Genomic DNA, 24,788 nt, shown 5'->3' with positions numbered 1-24,788 from the left:
CTAAGACTCCCACAGGTAATTGCTCCAATCTAATACTGTTTTGTCGAATACATTCAGCTGTTCATACCATGTCTATACTTTGTTTGATGATAGAATCCTATATTTCTGCTTAGAAGATAATCTACCATCTGTCGTTCTGTAAAAGACAATTCAAAGGCAAGAAAAAGTTCATAAATAACAGTTTATATACTTGCCCATAAAAAAACATGGCTTAATCAGTAAAAGTTACATCAAACGAAAGCACAGATGTTATGAGTACCCTGTTATGGCATGCTTATCCATAGATAGGCCTGCCCTAAATCTTGCTTGGTGACAATTTCACGGTCAACGAGATAAAACATAAATACCTTATTTTTTCATAGCAAAGGCAACAAAGGCATAAGATGAAACAAAACACTAGCCTGATCACCTTTTATACCGATGAGAATTTAAAGTTAGTGTGATATCTGGCATTTTTTTTATTAAACAAATTAAATCGTAATATATATAAAAAATTGTCACCTGGCATTTAGTTATCTTGGCCTTCTTCTGGGTCTTTGAGCGAATGCCATTGTGCAATTGGTCGACGAGGGGATGCGAGCATGTCCATCCAATGGCGTAACTCTGTTCCACTCGCGTTGCATCCCAAGACCACCTTCCCAATGGGATCCGAAGTCCCAATGCGATCATAATCAACCACTGTTATCATTAGCTGCACTTTCTGCAGAGAGTTGAAAAAAAAAAGACAATTTTGCATTTTGTTTAAATAAATGTTATTCCAAATGGGCATTTCAAGTAAACATTAAGGAGAAGATAGAAGTTTACATTAAAAGAACCAAAATCCTTCGAGTAAGATTATAGTGCTTTTTTATTAAATTTATGCCACGTTTCGTCTGGCATTTTTTCATCTTTTATGCCAACTTAAGAAACTGTTAATACTTGTTGAATGAATATTTTTCAAAAGTCCAAAGTGTTAGACAAAAGTGTACTTGAATTCTGCTCACATTTATCATAGCATCATTAAAGAAATTTCAGAAAGACTGAAGATGTATAGACAGATGTTCTTAAACGTTTATGTAAAAAATATATTTTAGGTGATCATTTTCTTATAATGAGAAAGGTAACAAAAAAGTAGGACAATGATTAATCAAAATTTACTGAGAAAGATCTATAATAAAAATTTTGAGTTAATAGAGTATGTTTTCAAAAGAAATGATGCCGTGATATGAAGATCTTATTCAAAATTGGAGTGCATATTTTATTAAAATTTTTCATAATCATTAAAAGCGATATGTAAATTTTGGAAACAAGTGTCCATTTATGCACTGTATATATTTACTATGACAGTGTCGAAATAGGCAGATATATGGGTATACAATATATTGTTCTGAACAAAGAAAGTAAAATTATAATATTCAAATAAAAACTATAATTCATAGTTTTCTCGTTCTGAAACACAATCATTTCTGCAAAACTATGGCTCCATATTTTAGTAGTGTTAACTATTATTAGTTAACACTACTAAAATATGGAGTAATAATATACTTACAAACATCCATGCCTTTTATGGGATTTAAACGCGAGTTTCTCTAAACCAGTTAAACATACTACAGCTGTACTTGTTCTAATTTTCAAACAATTTTCAACACTTTAATTAAACAACAATTCTAATTTTCAACAATTCAAAATATTTTCAAAATTAGTATAGAACTAATTTTCAAAAACTCTCTGAATTCAGAAATCGTTTTTATATAATATGGATGGAAGTTAAGAAGATCAAAGGGTTGTTCTACTTAACGTCTCTCTATATTTTGATTAACTCTCCAAGGGATGAAGACATTTTACTAATATTCAAATAATATTTAATGATTTGCTCTATGAATAAATCAATTTACAAAATATTTGCATGTCTGTTATTAAAGATTTTAGCATCTTCATATAAAAATAATGCTGCGTATTTTAAAATCTACTTCAAGTTGAAATTTACTAAATTTATAAAGATTAATATTCAAATGGAATTTTACCTGTATCTGTTCGAAGGGGATCTCAAACGTAAAGGATTCATTGTAGTAAGGGTTCAACGTACACTTCTTGATACTCGTTTTCTTCTTCTTTATCCGCTTGCCATTCATCATGATGGCGATTTTAACGTAAGGATCTGGAAAGAAAATATTTGAACATAAGGATTTGGATATTTATTTATTTATTTCTGATCTGTCATTGGCTTAAGCCTTGGACACCTTATATATGACCGTAGGAGGTTGCTCATCTACATCATAGTTTCGACGAAAGATATATAAATATAACATGTGTGAGTGTATATATATGTGTACATACAGATCATTGCACATGTATATATATATATATAGATCATTGTGCATAGATACATACAGATCAGAAAATGAAAATTTTTTAATTAATAAATACTAATAATGTAATTTTAATTTGTGTCTTCTTGTTGAAAATTTCACTACATTTGGTTATCTTCAATTCTGTTTATTTTATCTCTTTCTTTATACGTATATACAAGATACGACAGGAAAGATATACAGGGTATTTTGCCATGCTCTATACCCTTAACTGTGAGATAGAGAAACGGCAAAAGTAACAAATGTCTTAATACAGTGTGTGATTCAATTGTCTCGGCAATTTATGCACAGGATTTAAAATTATCTCCCTGTAGAAATGATACCCGTACAAATGATATAATATAAAACTAAGCTAAAAAAGATTTTATTTACTAGAGACTTTCAATTTATGTCTAGCGCATCGGTTTACATCACAATCCTGTCGTTACTTCAAAAGTCAAACTATGTGTTATTTGAAAATGATGAGAGTCTGATTAACGGTTTCTGATGCTTAGTTTTGTTAACCGTGAAATTATTTTGGATTAAAGAGAACTAAAAGCTCCAGAGCGATTAAAAAAATTAGTCCATTCTTTCTTCGGTGATTTTAAAACTGATTAGAAATTCACCAACTGTTTTTCATTCACTTGAAGTATACTGACCATTAAAAGTGATCGTGAACCTATGGAACACCAGGATATTTCTGATGGCACGCCAGCAGTCACCGTTATATGACATAATGTGTTCTATCCGCTTAAAATCTTGTTAACAGGAACTGCTTGAGTTATTTTATTATAGTTTCGGATTAATCATACATAACAAGCACAAGATACAGTTGGGTTCTTAGTTTTCAATAAATAAATAAATGAAGAATTGTTATTTTTTTGTTTGTTTGTTTCTTCATGGCATTCCTGTTTGCTTGTAGTAGACGATCCCATGCTACATTTCATTACATTTATTGTTATGTACGGTATTTTTGTTTTGTTATAAATAAAACCAATATTTATGGCTGTTTGGCTTGTCGTTGCAATATCAGTACTTCATATGATGGAATGAACTATGATTTAGAAACTTTCTCCTTAGTTGATAGTTAATTAATAGGAACATTTTGTTTTCAAACTAAATGGAAACGATTCAGATATTCAAAGCAGTAACGAATATAAACAGAATACAGTGTTCTTAAAACCTAGGATAGGACTACAATAAAACTGACTTTTAATTATCCCGTAAGTACCAGCTACTGAATGCAAATTTTATTTTATTTAACGTTTTAAAGCACTTTAGCAAACCAATCAATTTACTGTGCACAGGTTGATAAATATACAAATTTAATTACCAGATAAGCCTCCGACATCCATCTTTTTGAGGTTTTTAGCCTCTAGAATGACCACAGTCAACTTTCCGGCTGTCGGAACATATCTTAAAGAGAAGCAAATGTCTCCCAACTTATTTTCCTAAGAGTTAGAGAAATAAATTAAATCATGCACATTTTGGGCTAAAGAAGTACAAATAATAATTACGTCTTTTCCTGGAATATACTGTTATTTTTCAATTTAGGAATTATAAAATTGATATTGCAAATCAATGGGAAAGAAACAACTTAAAATCTGGTAAACATTATCACTGTATGATATTTCAAGCTTCAGCAACTGTTAGATCATAATTGAGTAACTATCTCATCCAGTATAATTGAGAATTATTTGGACATTCAGCATTTCATAAAGTTTATATTCAACGTACTTACTTAGATGCTAGAGAGGAATGAAAGTAAACAATTGTTCATATTTTTTTTGTTAAAATATATATCGCAAATAAAAAATCTCCAAATACTACAATTCCGATTTTCTATGAAACAGAACCATTCAGAAAAGACAGTTTGCTCTGGGCTTCAGAAATATGCTGTTGAATCAAATGAAGAGTCTACGGATATTAGGACGTACTCACATGGTTTATTTATTTTATGTTTTACTGGTTTTGTGGCATATTTTTGTTGTACTTCAAAAACTTATTATCTTCTGGTCTTATGTTAGGCACCATTAAGGGAAAACGGCATTTTTACAAATTATTACATTGCAACAGTCAATAACTGCTTTGTACTGTTTGGATGAAAATCAATTATCAACCTTTGTTAATTTTAAAATACTATTTTCAAACTTCTAAATGAGCTGTCTTCACTTTTCTGCCTCATCAATTGCATACATTGCTCATAATATGTTCCATGTTGAAAAGATAATCATGACACGCGCTCGTATTACATGATATAATGTGCATAAAACCTTGTCGAGAAGTTCGAGGCAAATACCTAGATGGTATTCTTATTGTAGTTTAAAATTACTTTGTAACTGTATTTCAACCTTTCTTGAAGACCTAAACTTCTCTAAGATAAAAGCTCTCATTCTCTAAAGCAAAAGCTAATGAATTGATGTGCAAAAGGATAGCAATTTTTCCATTGTACAAATTGCCTACTGCAATTGAGTAAAATGCAATACAAATAATAACAAGAACTTGTACTGAGATTTTACTAATTATCAGAATTATTAAACTACATAAAAGCTTTCAAGTGCAAATTTATCTTAAGCCTTTTTTTATTGGCTAGCCTTTTTGTATATGAAATGAGTTTTCCTGTCTCTCTTGAACAGCGTTTCAGTTGTGCTTTGAATTATAGAATTATAAAATCTTAGAATTGATAATGTTTTAATTTAGAAACGAATATAAATGAGTATAAATGAGTTTTCCTGTCCCTCTTGAACAGCGTTTCAGTTGTGCTTTGAATTATAGAATTATGAAATCTTAGAATTGATAATGTTTTAATTTAGAAACGAATATAAAATAAGTTACTTTATAATGTGTTTCTCCCGCCTTCTTGGCATGCCTTCGTGGTGTGGTGGACTGCACGCTGGGCGCGTATTCCAGAGGTCCGGGGTTCGATTCCCGGCGAAGACGGTTGTTCATTTTTCATCTTGCTTCCAAAAAATTCCTAATGCCTCTACAGTGGCCCCCGAACTAAAAGGGTGTTGGATGATGGTTCTCCGCACCCAGGATTTGACGATTTGGGTCCTCTAAAAACACCAATCGTCTTTTAAAAGGGAAAGTATATAAGGTATTTCTTCCGCCTCTTTGGCATGCCTTCGTGGTCTGGTGTCTGTACGTTGGGCGCGTATTCCATAGGTCCGCGGTTCGATTCCCGGCGAAGGCGTTGCTAATTTTTTAATTTCTCTTGCCTGCTACCACTTAACCTAATGTCTCTACAACTTTTATACGGCATTTTGGAAGACTTGTCTGGTGCTAACCTGTATTTGTGTTGTACTGTGCATTGATAATATTAGAACACTCTCATTCTTCTGAATGTGAAATATATAATATGATAATCAACTCTTTAGTTAGCCGTAAATGTTTTTATTTTAATTATGATTTAATTTCCTAAAGCACTATAAACTCCTTGAAATGCTGTATATCCTAGAAGTAGCAAATATGAAATTAAAAGCATATTTAAGTTTAAATTTTCAGTTTAAAAATCATTCTTAAATTTGAAAGTGCTGTTTTAAAACGTTAATTTGCTTTTCAGATTTTCATTCCGAATTATTTAATTAGCTGACCTTATACCTTGCTCATAAATATTAGTGATTGAATTCAAACTCTTATTTGCAAAAAAATGATGAATGTTTAAAATGAAGATTTCAAGGAATTACATTTTTAAATAATACCGTTTCAAAAACATTCCTCTTTCGCAATCAATATTTGTATAATCTTTTCTTTGAAGAGTTTTAACATGATAAAACGAAAAACACGGTGACAGAACATGTCTGGCCTTCAATATGTAATATGCTTTCTTCTGTAAATTACAGAAATCTCCTCTAAGACTAGAAAATATTTTAATTTTATGATATATAATCAAGCTAGATTAATTAAAACAACTATTTTAAATGTGTACATGATATGACTGTATGAATAAGTAATGCAGGACAAGTATAGGAGTATTGAGAAAATTACAGTTTGCTCTAATTGTGTATTATCTGCTATATATATTTTTGTCAAAGGAAGCCCAGATCTATGATTTATTACAGAATAAATCTACAAGAGAGTTAAATGCAATCAATGTGAACCTTCAAATGCTCGAACTTCGATGTTTTAGAGATAATGAGATTTTCAAAAGAAATCTAATATACATATTAAAAAAAATGTCTTTATATATCAGGTCAACTCGTTGAGTAAGACGTATTTTCAGTTCAACTCATTTTTATCTAAATGAATAAAAAAATATATCGATAATATTGCAATACACGTGTGCGTTGGAAGACATTTCAAAAAAAGATAGTCCATAATATATTGCACTTTAGACATGAGACCATGCACTCAATTAGCGTGAAATGTATGTGAATTCCCTTTAATGGGCATGCATTTTGAGGAGTTATGTTCTCTGACAGTTAATATTACGCTTATTACGCTAGAAAAATGTTTGTTCAGCATATTACTATTTTCAGCCTCGAAAAAGTCTGAACATTATAATGCTTTTTCGAAAGAAGTCCATGGAGTTCTCTATGAACATTCGATAGTGACTAGTACATCTCTTGTCACCACTCTAAGGCAGGTTGAAGATGAGAAATTAATCAAGTTTTTGGAACACTGGTGATGATTTTTTTTGATGATTTGTTACCCACATTCTGCAGTTTGTTATGCAAAAAAATTTACAATTTTAAATAATCTTTTAAAATATAATAATTTGAATTTTTCCGTTAAATATCTGAAAAACTAGCGCCGGAGGAATATATTAAAACAAACTCACTTAACATCGACTACTTTTCAATAAAATAAGAAAATGCAATTCATTTTTAAATTCTAAAACTACTGTCTCTTTGAAAATTCTATAACCCTCCGAGTTTCTGAAACCACGTAAATCTCATACACAATAACCCCTATAGAAGCAGCCAGAAATTAATTTCACAGAAATACGAATATAAAAATATTTAAAGACGTTTTTCTCTTAAATTGCTGAACATATTTTCTGAAATGCTTGCATGTAAACTTTAATTAACTCAAAATTTTATAACATTTGTCTTAACACCTCTTCTGTTAAATCGCTCTCATGACCACTATATATATCAACTTCGAACATTCAGACATTCGAAGCCGAGATTTTACACCGAACGTAATAGCACAAAGCAGCAACACTTGCTGTTACTTTATCTGTATTCCAGCATGTCTCTATCCACTTTAATACTCCAGCAGTCGTTTTGTGTATTGTATCATTTGTAAATTATTATTATAAGTAATATAAAAGTGAAGTCTCAGGAATGGTTCAGATCAGAAAGTCCTTACAAATATTGCGATAACATTTTTTTATGTCTGCTCAATTAATCAAACAACATAATTTCATGGTAATTAATTTAAACTTGTTGTATAAGAATTTCAGGCTATAATTTTATTATAAAACTCTTATAAGTTTCTTTCATTTTTTCATACACTTAGTAATAAGACCAATTCTTAAACTGATTTCTAAGTATTACAAGCCCTTTGAGAGATCAATACTAAGCGATACGATAAAGCAGTGGTTGATATCTGAAGGTACACGAGCTTCCCTTGAGTTCCTTGGCTCTCAACTGATTTTTGCAAATTTATTGCTTCACACAAGCGACCACTATTTTCCCATTAACTTATATCCCACTCTAAGAATATGAAATATTTTGGGAAAAGTGTATTTCATACAAAATTCTGAATTCATGATACATGTAACTGACCTTAGTCTTGTTGTTATTTTAACTGTAAAGTTATTTACGAAATATGATTTTAAGTCAATATAATTAATATTTTAAATATTCCATGTGTAATTCGAGTGCGAATTCCTTAATGATGTCAAGTAAAGCATATTTTGTTGTCCGCGACATGAATACACAACTTAAACTAGGTTTTCATTTACACAGAACTTGATTGCCGCTGTAATAAAATATAATAAAGCTCTGAAGTGTCTTATTTCCAGTATGATTCCTTTTATACTAATTTGTTTCGGCTCTTCTCTTCCCTATTATCCCGACTATATCTTCCAGATAACGATGCATAAATTATTTTGAATGCAAATACTTCTGTAAAAATGGAATTCTAGATTCGGGACAATGTCTGTTTGGCTGATAAAAGTAATTAATAATAATGAAAGTAATTATAAAGATGTGAAAAATTCCCTCATTCTATTGCACTTTAATTGCATACTCCTTTCTTCACACCATATAAAATCGTGCGATAAATGCGCAAAAATATCATTAATTTGACATTAAATAGTTTACCTTAATTTTTTGAACCATTACACGTTATCTGCATAAGTTGCATTCCGTGGACTCCGTAAAATACTTGTAACAGAAAGATCCCTTTTTAACATTTACAAACCACAATATATAGATACCCGGATTAAAATAATACATCAAATTAACATAAAATAATAAATTAAAGCAAAGTTCAATTTTGAACTGACCAAACATTTTGGATCTACTCAAAATCAAAGTCAATCCAAAGAGGAATTTTACTTGAATTTAAATACCTATATTATGTCAAGGTCATATTTATTCCAAGTAATCTTTAGATGTGCATTAAATCTGTCCGTCTCCTGTACACCTCCTGTATAAAGATTCATAATCACATTTTTAGTTTTTTTTCCTTTCTTTTTCATCATTTACATGATTCAACTTCGATTTCATTTCATCTATTTGGACAAAAAGTTATTTTTGACTTGTAGTTAATTCTGCACTTGAAAAGAACTTTTCTAGAAGCTCAAAGACTATTTGATACGAAGGTTGTTACTCGCTTAAAGAAAGAACCACTAATTGCATCAACTTGGGGATGTGTATAATGATGAAAGATTTCGTTCCGATAGCTTTTGAATGTAAGAATAAAAATTTAATATCAAACATTTATATCACCGTTTTCATATCCCAAATACTTGTTTTTTCACCCTCGAAGTTTTGGCTGTTTCGCTTACAGCTAATCGGTTTTTCTAACTGTAGGTTGTCGGATTTCGTTTCTCGGAGAAATCATTTTTTCGCCAAGCTCATGCATTCCACGGAAGCTGAAATCGCTTAATAAAGCAGATGAAATGTTTTTTTCCTTCTAAGCCCGACTTACGAGGTCGGATAAATGTATTGGCGAGCATAATTTGCTTTCTCTGCTGTTATTGTAACTTTAATGTAAGAATATGTTCTTAAGTTTATCTCTTTAATGAATTTTATAATCAATCAGTAATTTTTAAGCTTCTGTGATATGCTCCAAAAATATAGGAATGTATAAATCAATACATTAGTACAAAAGCACATAAATACACTGAACACTTTTATAAAAATCAAAAATCTGCAAAGTTTTACTCTGATATCTAAAATAATCAACGTTTTAATGAAATGCAGATTAATATTTTTTATTTAAATTAAAGTTGATCATTTTTATTGCAATCATAAATTATTTAAGCTAAATTCTTGTGAATAATTCTTTATTCCCCGTTTTTTACCATTATCGTTTCAACAAACTGTGTTGTCAAGGAGAGAATTTCAAAATTATTTTGCCATCGGAAATTTCAGTAAGTCCCCCTTCCACACACACACACACAATGGCAGGTTCTAGCCGTTTATAGACGTTGGCCACTACTAAGGCCGGAAGCTGTGAGGTCTTTACTACAAAGACACCTAAGAGGTAAGCCACTGTTGCCTCATATGAAGAACGGACAAATTGCATCAATGCTTTCTCTGGGATTCGAACCCGAGATTTCAGTACGGCGGTCAGAGTCACTAACCATGTTCCCGTCTGGGCGGCAATTTCAGTTAGTGCCATAAACGATTTGACCTAATTTATGCGAAAATGTCTAATATTTGCTTCAGCTATTATTCTTAACAAATTTGATATAATTCACATAATAACTTTAGCACTTAAAATACGGTAGGTTGTAGATAAGATAGTGTTCAGCATTGACATTTGTTTAATAACAGATCTGACGTAATTTAAAACTTACAGACGGATTAATATAATTTTAGCACTTAAAATACCGTAGATTGTAGATAAGATGGTGTTCAGTATTGATATTTGTTAATAGCACACCTGACATAATTCAGAATTTACAGACGGATTATGATAACTTTATCACTTAAAATAAGGTAGGTTGTAGATAAGACTATCTTCAATATTGATATCTGTTCATCTTTTCGGGTGCTATTTTTCATCCTGCTAATTTTGAATAAAAGATATACATAAAACAACACTTTAAAAACAGAAAATAGGCAGCACAAATAAGTTGTTTCTTTCCAAATAAAATTCACCTTAAAACATTTAATAATGCACTATTCTAGTTCACTTTAAAACAAGCCTAAGACAAACGCGAATTCTACTTTTAAAAACCAGCCTTCCTTATAACGAAAGGAGCAATTAGAAAACGAGTTTTCAAGCATTTTTATGTGATTGATAAAGGCTAAACACAATATCGAAAACAAAGTATACGATAAAAGAAATGCTATAAATAAAAGGCTTTTAATTTAAAAAAAAATAATAATAAATTGAGCGAAGCAAGCAACGTCGTATTCTGCACAAAAGATAAACAATGCACAACGACAAACGATCACCACACAACACATATCCAGCCATTACTGATGTATACTTACAAACACAGCGGCGCACCGTCACGTGATGAGAACAAGAATTACGTCCATTGAAGGTTGAAGAAATGGCAAAAACAGCAGGATTTGGTTTTGAGAAAGAGAAATTATATGAATCAATTCATAAAATCATAAGAAATTAAAGCAATGTTGATTGATTTCTGACGACCATGAAATCAAAACGCTAAGAACTTGGAACTGAAAAGAGCATAAATACTGCGCATGCGCAACTAAAGAAAGAAGCTGGAACTATAACAGAAGGCGAGGAAATAAAATTTCAAAATACCAGGTAAAAATAAAGAAAGGGAAGAAATTTTACTAAAGAAACTACCACTAAAAGCCTACTTTAGAAAATAACGATATGAAATGTCTACACTTTTCATCAATTTTATATATGTTACTTGTCTACAAGAAAATCCCTGTTACTAAAATGGCTACATTATATACTACAATCTACAACTGCTACTAAATCTAACTGATTATGTACGCTCCAAATGTCTACTTCGATAAACATCAACATATAATCATTCTACTTTCAAACATCTAAAAAAGATATTTTAGAAATGCATGTTTAACTTTTACATAAGTATGCATAAAATATCAAGAATAATACTTGCACAAGACAATCTTTGAAATTTAATTTGAAGTTTATTTATTGTAAAGGAATTATGCGTATAAAAACTTATATTTTTCGCAGGAAATTATGATAAAATTCTCTATAAATTTGAAAAAATAAAATATATTTAGATATACTTATTTCTTTGTTGTTTATAAAATTTGTAATTTATATTTTTAGCAAGTTAAGAAAATATGAAGTAGACTATTCTGTTATAATATATATATCATTTTAATAAATTAATAAATCGAATTAACAATGTTTACATACGAATTACTTACTTTCAGCATTTTGAAAATTGAAAGTTTGATAAAATAATAAATGTACTTATATAATTCAATTAAGCCAAAACTTGTCAAATTTTTGCATATCTTTGGATGCGTATAAACTGAAATTAGTGAATGTTTTTTCGGAAGTTGATTAGAATTTTTTAATGTTTCACATTTTTTGTAATCAACTATATGCATTAATTTCAAGGTTTCTAATCTGCATTTAAAAAGCAGAAGAGCAATTTTAAATAGCATAAAATCATATGCACTGATTCTTTTCCATTTGTAAAAAATTTGTGTAATCTGATAATTCTTAAGTTTCTATCATTCCTACTTCTACATGCTCTTACGTTACTCCTTTCCTGCAAGTATAATACATTCTTTAACTAAGTTTTGTACTGTTGTAATAATAGGGCATAAAACTATATGCAATATCTTCTCCGTGGAAAACTTTAAAAATTCTTAATCAAGAAAATATTTTTAAAATATAATTGGAACACTAAAGTAATAGAATTTGAATACAGAGCTTCGTAATAAGAATACTTTAATTTTTATTCTCTGTGAGCATTACATATGAATAAAGTGCCCTGTTTTTCCTGAGATAATTCCTAGTTTATGTACACTTATTGTAAGAGATGGCATATCAGTAATTCATAATACTTTCAGAGTACAAATGACAGAGGTGTCCTCATTTTCAAAAATCGAAATAGTTATTTCAGGATTCTTTAAGGTAACACAACTAATTATGATGAACTACTGGAAGTTAGAAACAAAATGAGTCCTTCAGCAACCTAAGAAATTAATTAAATGAGATTAAAGAGAAATTATTCATTGTAAGCGCTTGAAGACTTTTATGTTTCTTTCAAATATTTAAAAGGTTTTCCTACATACGAATTATTGAATTTTAAAATACCTCTTTCATTTAAAGGTAGTAAAATAATGTCACGAAAATATTTTTTGTGTTTCGGAATAATGTATATAAATCCTAAAACTTTCTGTCCAAGCGAGTACATTAAAGAGTAAATAAATTTAATAGTTACGAATATTTTTAGAACGAAAAATATTATTTTTGGTATTTTTAGTATGCGCACGTTTCGACAGAAAAAAGACGCATTTTTGTAGCCTCTTTCAGTTTGAATAAAACTTTTCACGACCACAAAATTGCTAGAAATTAAACAATGGCCCTCTACATCGCATGGCAACTACGAATCAAAGAGTATTGTTTTAAAGTTTTAATAGGCTGCAATATTCCTCCGACAGAGAAATCGTATACGATATAAGAGTGAAATTAATGGAGATTGTGTACTTAGGGTGAAAGAGATCTATTCATTCGAGTGCTGTATTACTTTCAATTGAATCACAGTGGCAGAAGAATAGAGTAAAGATAACCCTAGTGGACTTTAAATGACCCACTCGAAAGACATACACAGTGTAAGTCCAAAGCAAATGATATAACTGAAAATGATTGTGCTTTAAAACATTGTACGACGACAAAGAAAACCTGCATTCTAAATGGCCAATCTGATGATGGCAGATACTTGATGATGCCTTATCATCCTATTTTGTGTTCCGTGTACTGTTATTACAATCTCCTCGTACCAATTTTAAACTGAACTCTTTCCGGTCCACATACAGGCTTCAATAACCCCTTCGTTACTAGACAGCCTGCCTAGTGCTGATATTCTTTAGTAGCCTCTACCGTCACCTAAACTCTCCCTGGTTGAACATATTTAAGATGTGATGATATGTTATCTACACTCATCCTATAATGTCGATGAATTAACCAACTAGCTATATAAAATTTGGATCATAATATCTCTAAATGCCATGTGTGAAGTAATACAATGAATCTAATTTTCCTGCCGATCCAAATAATTATATTCTTTGTACCCGAGCTAATTATGTAAGTTCAAAGTTCATAGCAATTTTATCGAAGTGAATGATCTGTTCGTTCTAATATCGTAGTAAATATTTCCTATTTATGTAGAACAAACATACCAGTTTTCATCATGTTATTATGATTCCTTCCGTATGCGTCTTCTTTTTATCAAAGAACGTGTTTTAATTCATCATCCAGCATTATGAATTCATAAAATCGGATAAATATGAAATAGGTTACCTGTCCTTGTTCTCCTTCAACACTAGTTAAATCTCTCCACTCCTCAATCGTCTGTGCCAAATCCACTGTATTAAGGGGGATTTTTACTTCCCCGATCTGGTCATGCTTTGAGAAACGATCGAAGTCGAATATAGCAAAAACTAAAGTCTTCGATGTGATTTCAGCAAATGGGACCTGTAAATAAATTCAAAAAGCATTATTTGTCTCCCTATCACTTTTATATGCAGCAGTTTTGCGCGGTTACAGCCGAAAACATCGCGGATGAAAACGTCGCGGAGAAAACAACGCAAGGCAAAAACGTCGTGCTACAAAACATCGTGGGAGAAAACATCGCAGTCCTAAAACATCGTGGTACAAAACATCGTCGTCGAAAATAAAGCGGTTCAAAAACTTCGCAGTTTAAAAACATCGTCGTCGAAAATGTCGTGGTAAAAAATAAAGTATCTACAAATCGTCGCATGACGATAACATCGCAGATATGCTTTTTTCAGACATGCTTTTCGCAGACATTCTTTAATAACTGTACATTTATATTCCCATAATGTTTGTGAGCGCAAGATGGAAAGAATGGTAATTTTTACTTTCATATTTTTTTATTAACTAATAAATTTTTGCTGAGAAAATAAGAAGGAAACTTAAGCATAGAAAATTAATGCAACTTATAGCACTTAATGGAATTTTAAACCGACATAGTTAACTAACAAAGGCCATTAATAAATAATTTTTGTAATGCTTTTACTGGTAATTTTTCATGAAAAGTATAAGCTATAAGTTGCATTTAATTATCTATGCTTAAGTTTCCTTCTTACTTTTTCAGCAAAAATTTATTAGTTATTTAAAAAATTGTGAAAGTAAAAATTATCCTTCTTTACATCTTGCGCTCACAAATCATTATGGGAATATCCATTTCCAATTATTAAAACCTGAAAAAAAATGTCTGCGATGTTATCGTCATGCGATGATTTGTAGATACTTCATTTTTTACCACGATATTTTCGACGACGATGTTTTTAAATTGCGAAGTTTTTGAACCGCTTTATTTTCGACGACGATGTTTTGTACCACGATGTTTTAGAACTGCGATGTTTTCTCTTTGCGATGTTTTCTCCCACGATGTTTTGTAGCACGACGTTTTCTCCTTGCGTTGTTTTCTCCGCGACGTTTTCGTCTGCGATGTTTTTGCCGCGATGTTATCGGCGGACACCGTTTTGCGCAGTTACATTGCTCTTATTTACTAATGTATTTAGTATGGCTGTTACAAATAGCTAATTCATACCATTAATGAAAAAGTTTTGCTACTATGAGGAAGCTAGAAATATATTAACTGTCTTTATTGGGAAGTGGCTGAAAGATGAAACTGTATGAAAAAATAAATGAGAAATACATTAACTATCTTTATTGGAAAGTGGCTGATTAAACTTGAAAGATAAAATTGTATGAGAAAATAAATGACTTTGAATTAATTAGTGCGTGAAAGTAATGTATTTCTAATAAACATGGGTGAGAGGATAAAATTTACGCATTTATTTTTACCTGTGTGCAAAAAATAAACGATAAAATCAAACAAATCCAAAAAGGAAAGAGTTATGGTCCTGTAAATAGTTAAATGCCTTGCCTAGAAAACTGATTTTCGGAAGATTCGTTTATTTGGAGTTTACAACTTTAGTACTTTAGTGTGCTAAATACCAGTTTAAATAGCAGTTTCTTGGTCATTTTTCGGACCGTCAGGTTTAAGGTAAATAAATAGTGAAATACATGACCAGTAAGTTTCAAATCATTAGAAGCAAAACAGATTTTACCCATTTAACAAGTTTCTAGTTTAAAAGCATCCATATAATATTCTGTGTAAATTTTTGTTTAAATAACGACGTAATGATTTCCTAATTATTAACTATCTGATCGAAATCATAGAATGTTACTGTAAATTAGAAGACATTTATTCTATATCCCTTCAAACTGTTCTTTTTATTTTCCTTCTTTCTTTTTTCGTTTGACAGGAGCAGATTCTGTATACAGAGTGTCTCATCAAGACCGTCCAATCTCTGCACAGCCAGATTCCTCAATTGGAATACATAAAATACCCAAAAAACTGTATCTGTAAGACCGATAGTTTTCGAAATAAATGTGAAAGAAAAATATTATGTCATTATCAGTGCAAAGAAACAAAGACTCATGAACAAAACATGAACATCAAACAAAACATGAACATCGGTATTTGTATATGTTTACATGGGAAAATGTTCAAAATGTTCAGTGCAGTTTTAAAAAAAAAATCTGAAAGATTTCAGATTTTATATTACGCTCAATGGAGCGTTTTTTAACGTTTTGCACATTACCTTTATTTATTAAATATCATGTCCTTCACACTTAAACCACAAAATTCAATTCAACAGCAATATCACAATATACACTCTTAGACAAAAAAAAAAAAAAAAAAAAATGACGCACCACGACGCACCGAGAAGATATAAAGCAAATTGGACACAAACTGATATGCATACAGGTTTTAACAGAAAATGCAAAATTTTACATTTTGGCTGCCAATGAATGAACGGTTGTCGCTACAGCGCATCTGATCTGCGCAACTGGCAGGATATTTAAGAGCAGAAATTACGATTCCAGGTCATAAATTCTTCACGAATTTCATTCCGTGTACTCTGGTAGACAGTAACTATGCCTCGCATACAAGTGCGAGAACGATATGCGCAGATGTCAGGACTTGAGAGAGGTCGTGTAGTTGGATCAAAGAAGCTGGTTGGTCTTATCGGCGAATAGCTCGACATTTGAGCAGGAGCGATGCCCCTATTAGACGATGTTGGCATGAATGGGTGAACCATGGCCACACACAGCGTCAAGAAAGAAGCGGTAGGCCTAGAGAAACGACAGAACGTGAAGATCAAGCAATCGTCAGAGCGGCACTCACAACCCCAGATGCATTGTTATCATCGATTGCACGTGCAACTAGTGCTTCAGTGACCGCAAGGACCCTTCATAGACGGCTCACAGAAAGGGGGCTGAGGTCACGTTGCTCCTGCACCGACTACCAACTATCATTGACCTCTGTACAACGTCAAGCCCGTTTACAGTGGTGTCGTGCTCATTCGCACTGGAATGTCACTGACTGGAATAAAATAATCTTCAGTTATGAGTCCCGCTTTGAACTGAGTCTGATGACCAGCGAAGGCGAGTCTGAAGACGCACCGGACTGCAGTGGGATACCAACCTGACTGTCTTCCGTCAGACAGGCCGATAACCAGGAGTAATGGTCTGGGGTGCCATTTCATTTCATAGTAGGACCCCTTTGGTTGTCATCTGCGCAACCATACAGCACAGCGGTCCGTCGACGAAGTTCTAAGGCCCGTTGTGTTGCCCTTCATGTCAAGCCACCCTTGGGTTACATTTCAGCAAAATAATGCCCGCCCCACACTGCACATGTTTCTACTACTTGCCTTAGTGCTTGCCGAACATTTTCTTGGCCAGCAAGGTCACCGGATCTCACTCCTATTGAGACGTTTGGAGCATTATAGGCAGGGCCCTCCGACCAGCTCGGGATGTTGACAATCTAACGCGCAGTTGAACAGAATTTGGCACGATATCCCTGAGGAGAACATTCGCAACCTCTGTCAATCAATGACAAGCCGAATAACTGCTTGCATAAGGGCCAGAGGTGGACAAACGCGTTACTGACTTTTTCACTTTATAAAGCTCTATCACTTCAATAAATCATCCAATTTTTCTCAAACTGTAATCATTTGTTTTTCTGTACATGTACATCACTTACACTGAGATTTTCGTCCCATTCAGGTAATTCCTTGGTGCGTCCTTTTTTTTTTTTTTTTTTTTTTTTTTTTTTTTGTCTAAGAGTGTAATTTTAAAATGAGCACATCTTTAGAAATTTCAGAAAAAAGTTCTTTAAAGTTTTACAAAATATTAAATCAATAATAAAACAAATTCCAAATTAGGGCAGATGCGCATTTTCAGTGAAGGATTACGTTATTTAAAATTTGATAGCTCTAGGTACCGTTGTTTAATCACAGTGCGAGAAACATACGTATATATATGCAGATTCTTCATTGTTTAATTTTAAATATGACACAGGGCGATAATATTTGGTGGCAACAATTTGAAAAGTGAAACGGTCATTTAAAATTTAAGACGCAAAATGCAAAAATGAAATTAATAGCTCTTTTGAGCTAATCCCTTTGGGCTATAAAAAGATCCTCACGTGATAGCTAAAATTTTGCTTAAATTATATGTAATGAGAAATATTTTTTGACTTTAGTTAATGATCCTGAAATCCTAATTGTTATAATTTTTAATAATGCAACAACTTTATATTTTTGCCAATATTCTCTTTCCTTTCTTCGTAAAAGCATCAACTGGATCTTTTCTGGGCAGATCATATATATTTAGATGAAACAATTTGTTTCAGTTTATCTCTCATTTTCTTGACGCTAGATATTGCGTTGCATAGCTCGGCAGAAAAAGTGCGATTTGTCATGAAAGGGATAACCTTCAGGATTAGCTTGTCTGAGCAAATCCAGCTGAAAACTTTTGTGGGTGAATCCTGCATGCTAGGCACGGTCACAAAATCTTTGGCCACGTCTAGCATCAGGACCGCGATACTCATCTTATTGTATAAGGCGGGGTCTCGTGAATTTCGTAAGCAGGACTAGCTGTGAAGAGGTGAAGAGTCTCTTTCGAAAGCCGTGCTGGTGGTCAGCGAGGTCTTGGAAGTAATAAAACTAAGTCAATAAATTTTCTCGTTTCACTCATATTTATATATTTTCCATAGCACTAATCATCTTTTTAGTTTTGACCTTATTTATTTCTTATATTGTTTTTGATGAAGAGAGATTTTGAAAAAAAGCGCTTTGAAACATTTTATGTTCATATTAATTCGCGTTAAACTTTAAACTATTAAAAATGGCTTACGTATTTTTGGCATGATTAGTTCCTCATTACAGATGCATTTTAATTAGAAGTAAGAATTGGGAAATTTTGGCTTGTGGCACATCGTAGAAAAATGTTTTGCAGTAAATATCTCAGGTACACATTAAATGCAAATGCATGTCATGCTTTGAGCGCCTTTCAGTATCCTCACCTGTTAAGTAACTAAAGCTTTCATTCATAGCTTTATTTCGTATTTTATTTCACAGCTTTACTTCGGACTGTGTATAGATACAGAACTGCAGTATGAGAATTTACAGCACAACAAATTAAAAAAAATAACGGATAACGACTGACCTTGAAGTTAAACGTTTCATTGAAAACAGGATTGAGGGTTTTTCGGTGAACCTTTGTCTCGTGCTTCTTCTTTTTATCCGGGAGAAGATAAACTTTAACATAAGGATCGGACGTCCCTGACATGTCCAACCCAGGCAGATCTTCTGCTTGAATAACCGTAACAGCTAACTGTAAAGAAATACAAATTAATCCCTATTCAATTCATGCAATTTTCAAAATTATTTCTCTGATTTGACATATATCCCTGAAAAGCATATTTGTTCTGATGTTTTAATTTTAGTGCATGGTTAGCAATTTTTTTCATTAAGAGTAGAAGAGTAAAACTGAATAACCATGTTGCTTTCGACTAACGTTCTCATTTTTGCCTTCGAACACTGTAATACGAATTTGCACCCTCTTAAGAAAGGTTTATTTTTACAGTTACTCATCTTCAGGTAAAATGTTTCAGGTTTACCTGGCTATCTTTAAGTACTTTTGTTCCAGTTTTACGTGCAAGATAAAAAAGTGGAACTGAATTATTCATCGTTCAATTTTTAATTTGTAAAATTAGGATTTCCTATGAGAATATCATAGAAAAAGGAAAATAAAAACTTTTATATAACCTTTCCCCCCTTCCCCCCCAAAAAAAATTTGCCTCATTCTTAAAGAGAAAATAATCAACTTTCTTTTTGACAATCATGAAAGAACATTCAGGTTATGCAAAATATCATTAATCAATAATCTTTCATTAGAAAATAGTATTGCCCTATCTCTGCTAAAATAATGAAAACTTATCAAAGTTGATTTCAAATACTTAATTCATATGTAACCTATACTAAAATTCTTTAATGTGATAAATGTATTCTATACTTAGCATCATTCATGCTTTAATTTGTTTAGATTTATAAATCCTAAAAGTTAAATCTTTTAATAAACTGATTCATCATTATTTACATTATTCATTCCATAAACAACACAAAATAAATAAATGTTTCATTTTGGATGACGGCTTGACTAAATATAATAGAATGTTCTGAAAAACTGCAATAAAATTTACTTATTGCATGAATTATCTTATATTTATTATTAATCTAATATTTTCCTCTTTTTTCTTCAATATTAAACAAATATACATCTTAATATGAATATCCAGTGAAATCTCTCGTATTAACCGGTAGTATCAAAATAATGGCACTTTTGAAAGTCTAAACTTAAAACTGAAATTTAGACTGATGTGTCAAAAAAGTAAGTAATTGTGTTAGTAAAGTTAGTAAAAAGTCTAACAAAAAAGTTAGTAAACAGTTTAAATATTTAAATGTGGAAATTTGTACTATATTTCTCCAATTTCTCCAGCTCGATGTAACAAGCCTTGTCAATCTAGCATATGAAAATGAAATACCGATCTCTTTTTAAGCATCGATGCGTAAGCTTTAAACGGAGTGGCCACGATTTTCAGAAACAATTGACATTGAAAGACGTCATATTTGTTTTTCCTCTTGCCTGCAAACATGTAAAAAGCATCACTTTACGTTGTTGTTGATGGAAATTGTGGCTTATACTGATATTGTATATGACGACAAAGATTCTCTTGATCGAGTGTCAAAGATACTCTTGATTCAGCATTCGTGTCTGACGTTGTAACGTCAGACCAAATTCGACCAACCAAATTCGTGTCTGACGTCTTGTAAACAGGTAGACATTCAAAGTTTTATGCCATCATACTAAGAAATTCGTAACTTTCATGTGATAATAAATGTAGTAATTTTAAAATGTTGTTTAATTTTGCTCTTCTGAAATATAAAAATGTTTTATGTGTTCTAATTTTAAATATTCTCTACGATTTTCAATAGTATGTCCTTAATTATAGATGATAGATCAAAACACGGCCAATAAACTTCGCATGCTGCCCTTTTTACAGCTTCCATCACAAAACATGAATAAATAAGTTCTAGAAATATGTCTTCATTCATCCGGAAAAAATCTGTTATTCGGAATCGGCATGATTCCGTTGCTGCCGGTTAAAACGGATTCTACAGTACATAGTTTGCAATTTGAGAACTAGTAAAAACTAGTAAAACGTTTTCTAACATTCCAATATATTATTTCTTAGAGAAGAAAAGTATTTTCTACTTCAGTTTTACTTTTATTATTTACTTTCACTATTTTCTATTATAAAATTCCATAACTTACGTTATTAGAATTAAAGTCATAGTCTAGTTTATATTGTAGTCTCCCCAGTTTCTCTTCCGATTTTTCACTTTCTTTTTCACCTTCGTTATCTTCCATGTTGTCTTGAAGATCTTCTTCGTCTGGCTGTACCTATCATATTTTAAAAACATCTGCGATTAATAAAACTCTGTTTAGCTACAGAGTAGCTTCTTTTAAAAATTATTATAAACAATTTCACACAAAAATATGCTTGCATTCGTCATGTATATATTATCCATTGCACTGATGAATCGCCTTAGTAGTTATACAACAATTTATTAAATTACGTATTTTAAAATTTTAAACCAAGATTCAATAATTGCACTAAAATTTCTAAATTAGTAACTAACTAGTAAACTATTAATTTAAAAAATAGTGTTAAATTCTAAATGATCAAAATTAATCAGCTTTTTATCAGATTTATGCTGCAGTGTAATTTTTCCTGTTTATAAAAAGAAAAGTGAATTAATAATACTTATCATAATTGCCATAAGTTAAATTGTAGAAGGATATCCATAGCAAAACAGTTTAAATTACAGCAAATCGTTAATAATTGAAGTAATAATGCATTATTAATGTGTTGCCCAAAACATTTCTAGCAATGCAGCGTTTTTATTTGGTCACGAATTTTAAATGTAGCATTTTTTACAGTGCGTGATTTTAAGTAATGACTTACTTTTATTAATTCAGACTTTTCTAAATTCATATAATATTTTTTCTTTTAAAGATCATTATATTGTGAGATAGTATGCTTCTTCTGCGGCTGTTAATAAATGAAACAAAGCGACTGTGTTTGCAGCTTGATGATAAAGTTAAATCTTCGAATCATTTGTTAGATGTAGTGCTCTAACTTTCATTGAAAACATTATCATTCAGACACTTTATGATTAACATAACGCTACACAACCACAAGAGCTGTATAACAATTATTGTATCAACCACAAATATGTTCAACATCGATTTTATAGAACTTCTTGTATAAAAGAAATTCTGTACAGTTAAGATAAAATAAGCGATTTTTACCTTCTCTTTATACGCATCGCCAAGGATCCCCAAACCTTTGAGATCCACTCCACCTTTTCCCCCCTTTTTGTCTTTCCGCCACCTTTTACACCACTTCCGGAGGCAGCAGCAACAGATGCAGACTAGCAGCAGTCCAATACCAATGAGTATCATAATGATTCCCCATACTGGTACTGTTAAGAAAGTGCAAAAATACCAAGAATGCAGTTAGCAGCTTGCTTGCATACATGAATACATATATGTTTTTAAATGAGAACTAATATCGCAATCCATTTATTATAAAATATCCATCGCTATAAGTACACAGTTCTTGCTCATTTACCCAAATTGCATATTCTTGCAATTGGAAATGAAGTAAGGTAACTGCGAAGCGAGTGAATTTGAACAATAATTTTGACCTCCAAGGAAATGAAAGTTATAATTTTTAACTCAACAATGCATATCTTTCCTTACTTCTGTTTAAAATACTAGATATTTTGGCTTGTTCAAAATTTTAAAAATCTAAAATTTTGTGCTACATACCCAAAACCATATTCGCAATTAATCTTATCAAGTATCCTATGAATAAAGATTCCCTCTTTTATAGCTGAGGATCTGACATTTTAAAGAAAACCAAAATTACTTCATGTGTCAACTTACCAGAGGCATCTGAAATGGTGTTATATACATTTTTGTAAATGGTAGCTTCCACTCCGTACCATTCGATGACTTTCAAAAACTTGTTTCGAGCACCCCTTTTGTCTGATCGGCAAGCATTCCAACTTCCGCGTCATATACTACAACTCCTCCTGTATTTAGCATAGCGGACTCACTTTAATAAAGTCGTACTGAGTTGCAACAAAGACCAATCAATGATAATTTTTTGATAATTTGCGCTAATTTTGTGCTGAGCTTTTTCACTTTGTAAGGTGTATTTTAATTTTATAGCAGTTACTTTTAATTTTGAAACCCTTTTCTTTGAATTCTTGTTTCCCATTTACAACTCCCTACCAGAATGAGTTTTTAGTATCGCGTTTTATGCAAATGAGTAGAAGAAGTATTTAAGGAAAGTTCAACTTACTTCGATTGAGAGTGCTTAGGAGTTCTTAGTGGCGCGTGTTTACCTTCTGGCTACTTCGTTCTTGAAATCTATTACACTCGGCTGTATTATACGTGCCTGTTGATAACTGCCGTCTAGTTTAATTTAAGGGCTAACTACGTTAGGTATTTGTTTCTAGCTTCGGCTAAGTCTATTTAGATTATTTCTTACTTTCTTATCCTGATTTAAAAGCCCAAATGGAAGGTTTTCTGTAAGCCTGAAAAAAGGGGCTATCTGTTATTATTTCTTTGAGTGAATAAAAGGGTATTTTAACCCTTCTCAAATCGCTGTAGTGACTACTTGAACTCAGTGATAATTCTCTACTTAATTCACTAGGCTCCTCGACATTATATCTAGACAAAGTACAAAGGAACGTTATAACTTGATTATTATATTTAATTGCACGAAGTTATTTTCCTTCGGTATTCCATAACACTTATATTTTTGTGTTTTTGCGCATTTATTCGCAAAAGTATGAAAATAGCTCTTTCTAAATATACGAAATATCCGATCTTGAAAACCAGATGGGTTTGTGGTTCAAAGATATAAATCCAGTGGCTCATCTTTACCTCAAATAGAACGAAAATAAAGTACTGTAGCAAAGGAGAGCCTTAACACAGCACGATAGTACCCTCATGTGAACTAAATAAGAACATAAACTGATCTACTCTTTCTCAAGACATCAGCAGATTTCTAATGTGAGAACACCGCATCTTATGACACAGAGTATATTTACTATTTTTTTAATCAGCCTAAATATTTGAATAGTGGCGATCCTGCGACAGCCACTTGCGCAACCTATAAATGTGCTTTTGAATATCGCTATTATTTACGTAATGTGGTATTTCTTCCGAAAATAGTCTTCCAACAATTTTGAATACCGTTTAAATCTTGAAAATAGGCCTATTGATCTCAGCAGTTTTATCGTATTATTTCACGTCTACAGAGCCGCATTTATGATTTCTATCTAAACTGTTGAACGATACAATTCAGTATCAAACAAAAATATAAAGGGAGAGATGTAGAGAGTGATGTCAGTTAATCTTTGGTGAAACTCAAATTATTATATATTATATATAAACTATTTTGAATTTAATTTAAATTCGTAAAGAAGGTATTTTTATACTGATTGATCTATATAACTGTAACATATTATTTAAAGCCTAAACGTTTCCATTCCAAACTGCTGATGGAAGAGATTCAACATTGAACAAAAATGTAAAGAGAGATAAAACGGGAAAACTTCGGAAAGCAAGTTTATCAAAAGAGCACTGTGATCGAAAATAAAAAGGAAAAGGAGAAACTTA

The 24,788-nt window shown here is 31.7% G+C and overlaps 1 protein-coding gene across 2 annotated transcripts in view; it reads right to left on the bottom strand.

The window, feature by feature from the left end:
* Positions 1 to 24,788, bottom strand: part of LOC118195550 (synaptotagmin 1-like) — a 54,505-nt gene that overhangs the window by 4,162 nt on the left and 25,555 nt on the right. The window contains exons 3-9 of one of the 2 annotated variants that reach the window (XM_035366875.2): positions 22,404 to 22,576; positions 21,363 to 21,491; positions 19,194 to 19,361; positions 13,947 to 14,120; positions 3,661 to 3,778; positions 2,004 to 2,137; positions 502 to 700 (exon numbers count right to left, since the gene is read on the bottom strand). In XM_035366875.2, the coding sequence (XP_035222766.1) occupies positions 509 to 700; positions 2,004 to 2,137; positions 3,661 to 3,778; positions 13,947 to 14,120; positions 19,194 to 19,361; positions 21,363 to 21,491; positions 22,404 to 22,576 (1,088 nt within the window). In that variant the 3' untranslated portion in view covers positions 502 to 508. The remainder of the gene's footprint in view (positions 1 to 501; positions 701 to 2,003; positions 2,138 to 3,660; positions 3,779 to 13,946; positions 14,121 to 19,193; positions 19,362 to 21,362; positions 21,492 to 22,403; positions 22,577 to 24,788) is intronic. The other variant, XM_035366876.2, reaches the window with a different exon arrangement.

This window comes from Stegodyphus dumicola, chromosome 1 (assembly GCF_044657685.1).
Source record: "Stegodyphus dumicola isolate Sdum_Otavi_A_Nest chromosome 1, ASM4465768v1".
In the NCBI taxonomy this organism is placed as follows: domain Eukaryota; kingdom Metazoa; phylum Arthropoda; class Arachnida; order Araneae; family Eresidae; genus Stegodyphus; species Stegodyphus dumicola.
Note: the sequence above shows the minus strand (reverse complement) of the source record. Positions and strands in the feature narration are given on the sequence as shown.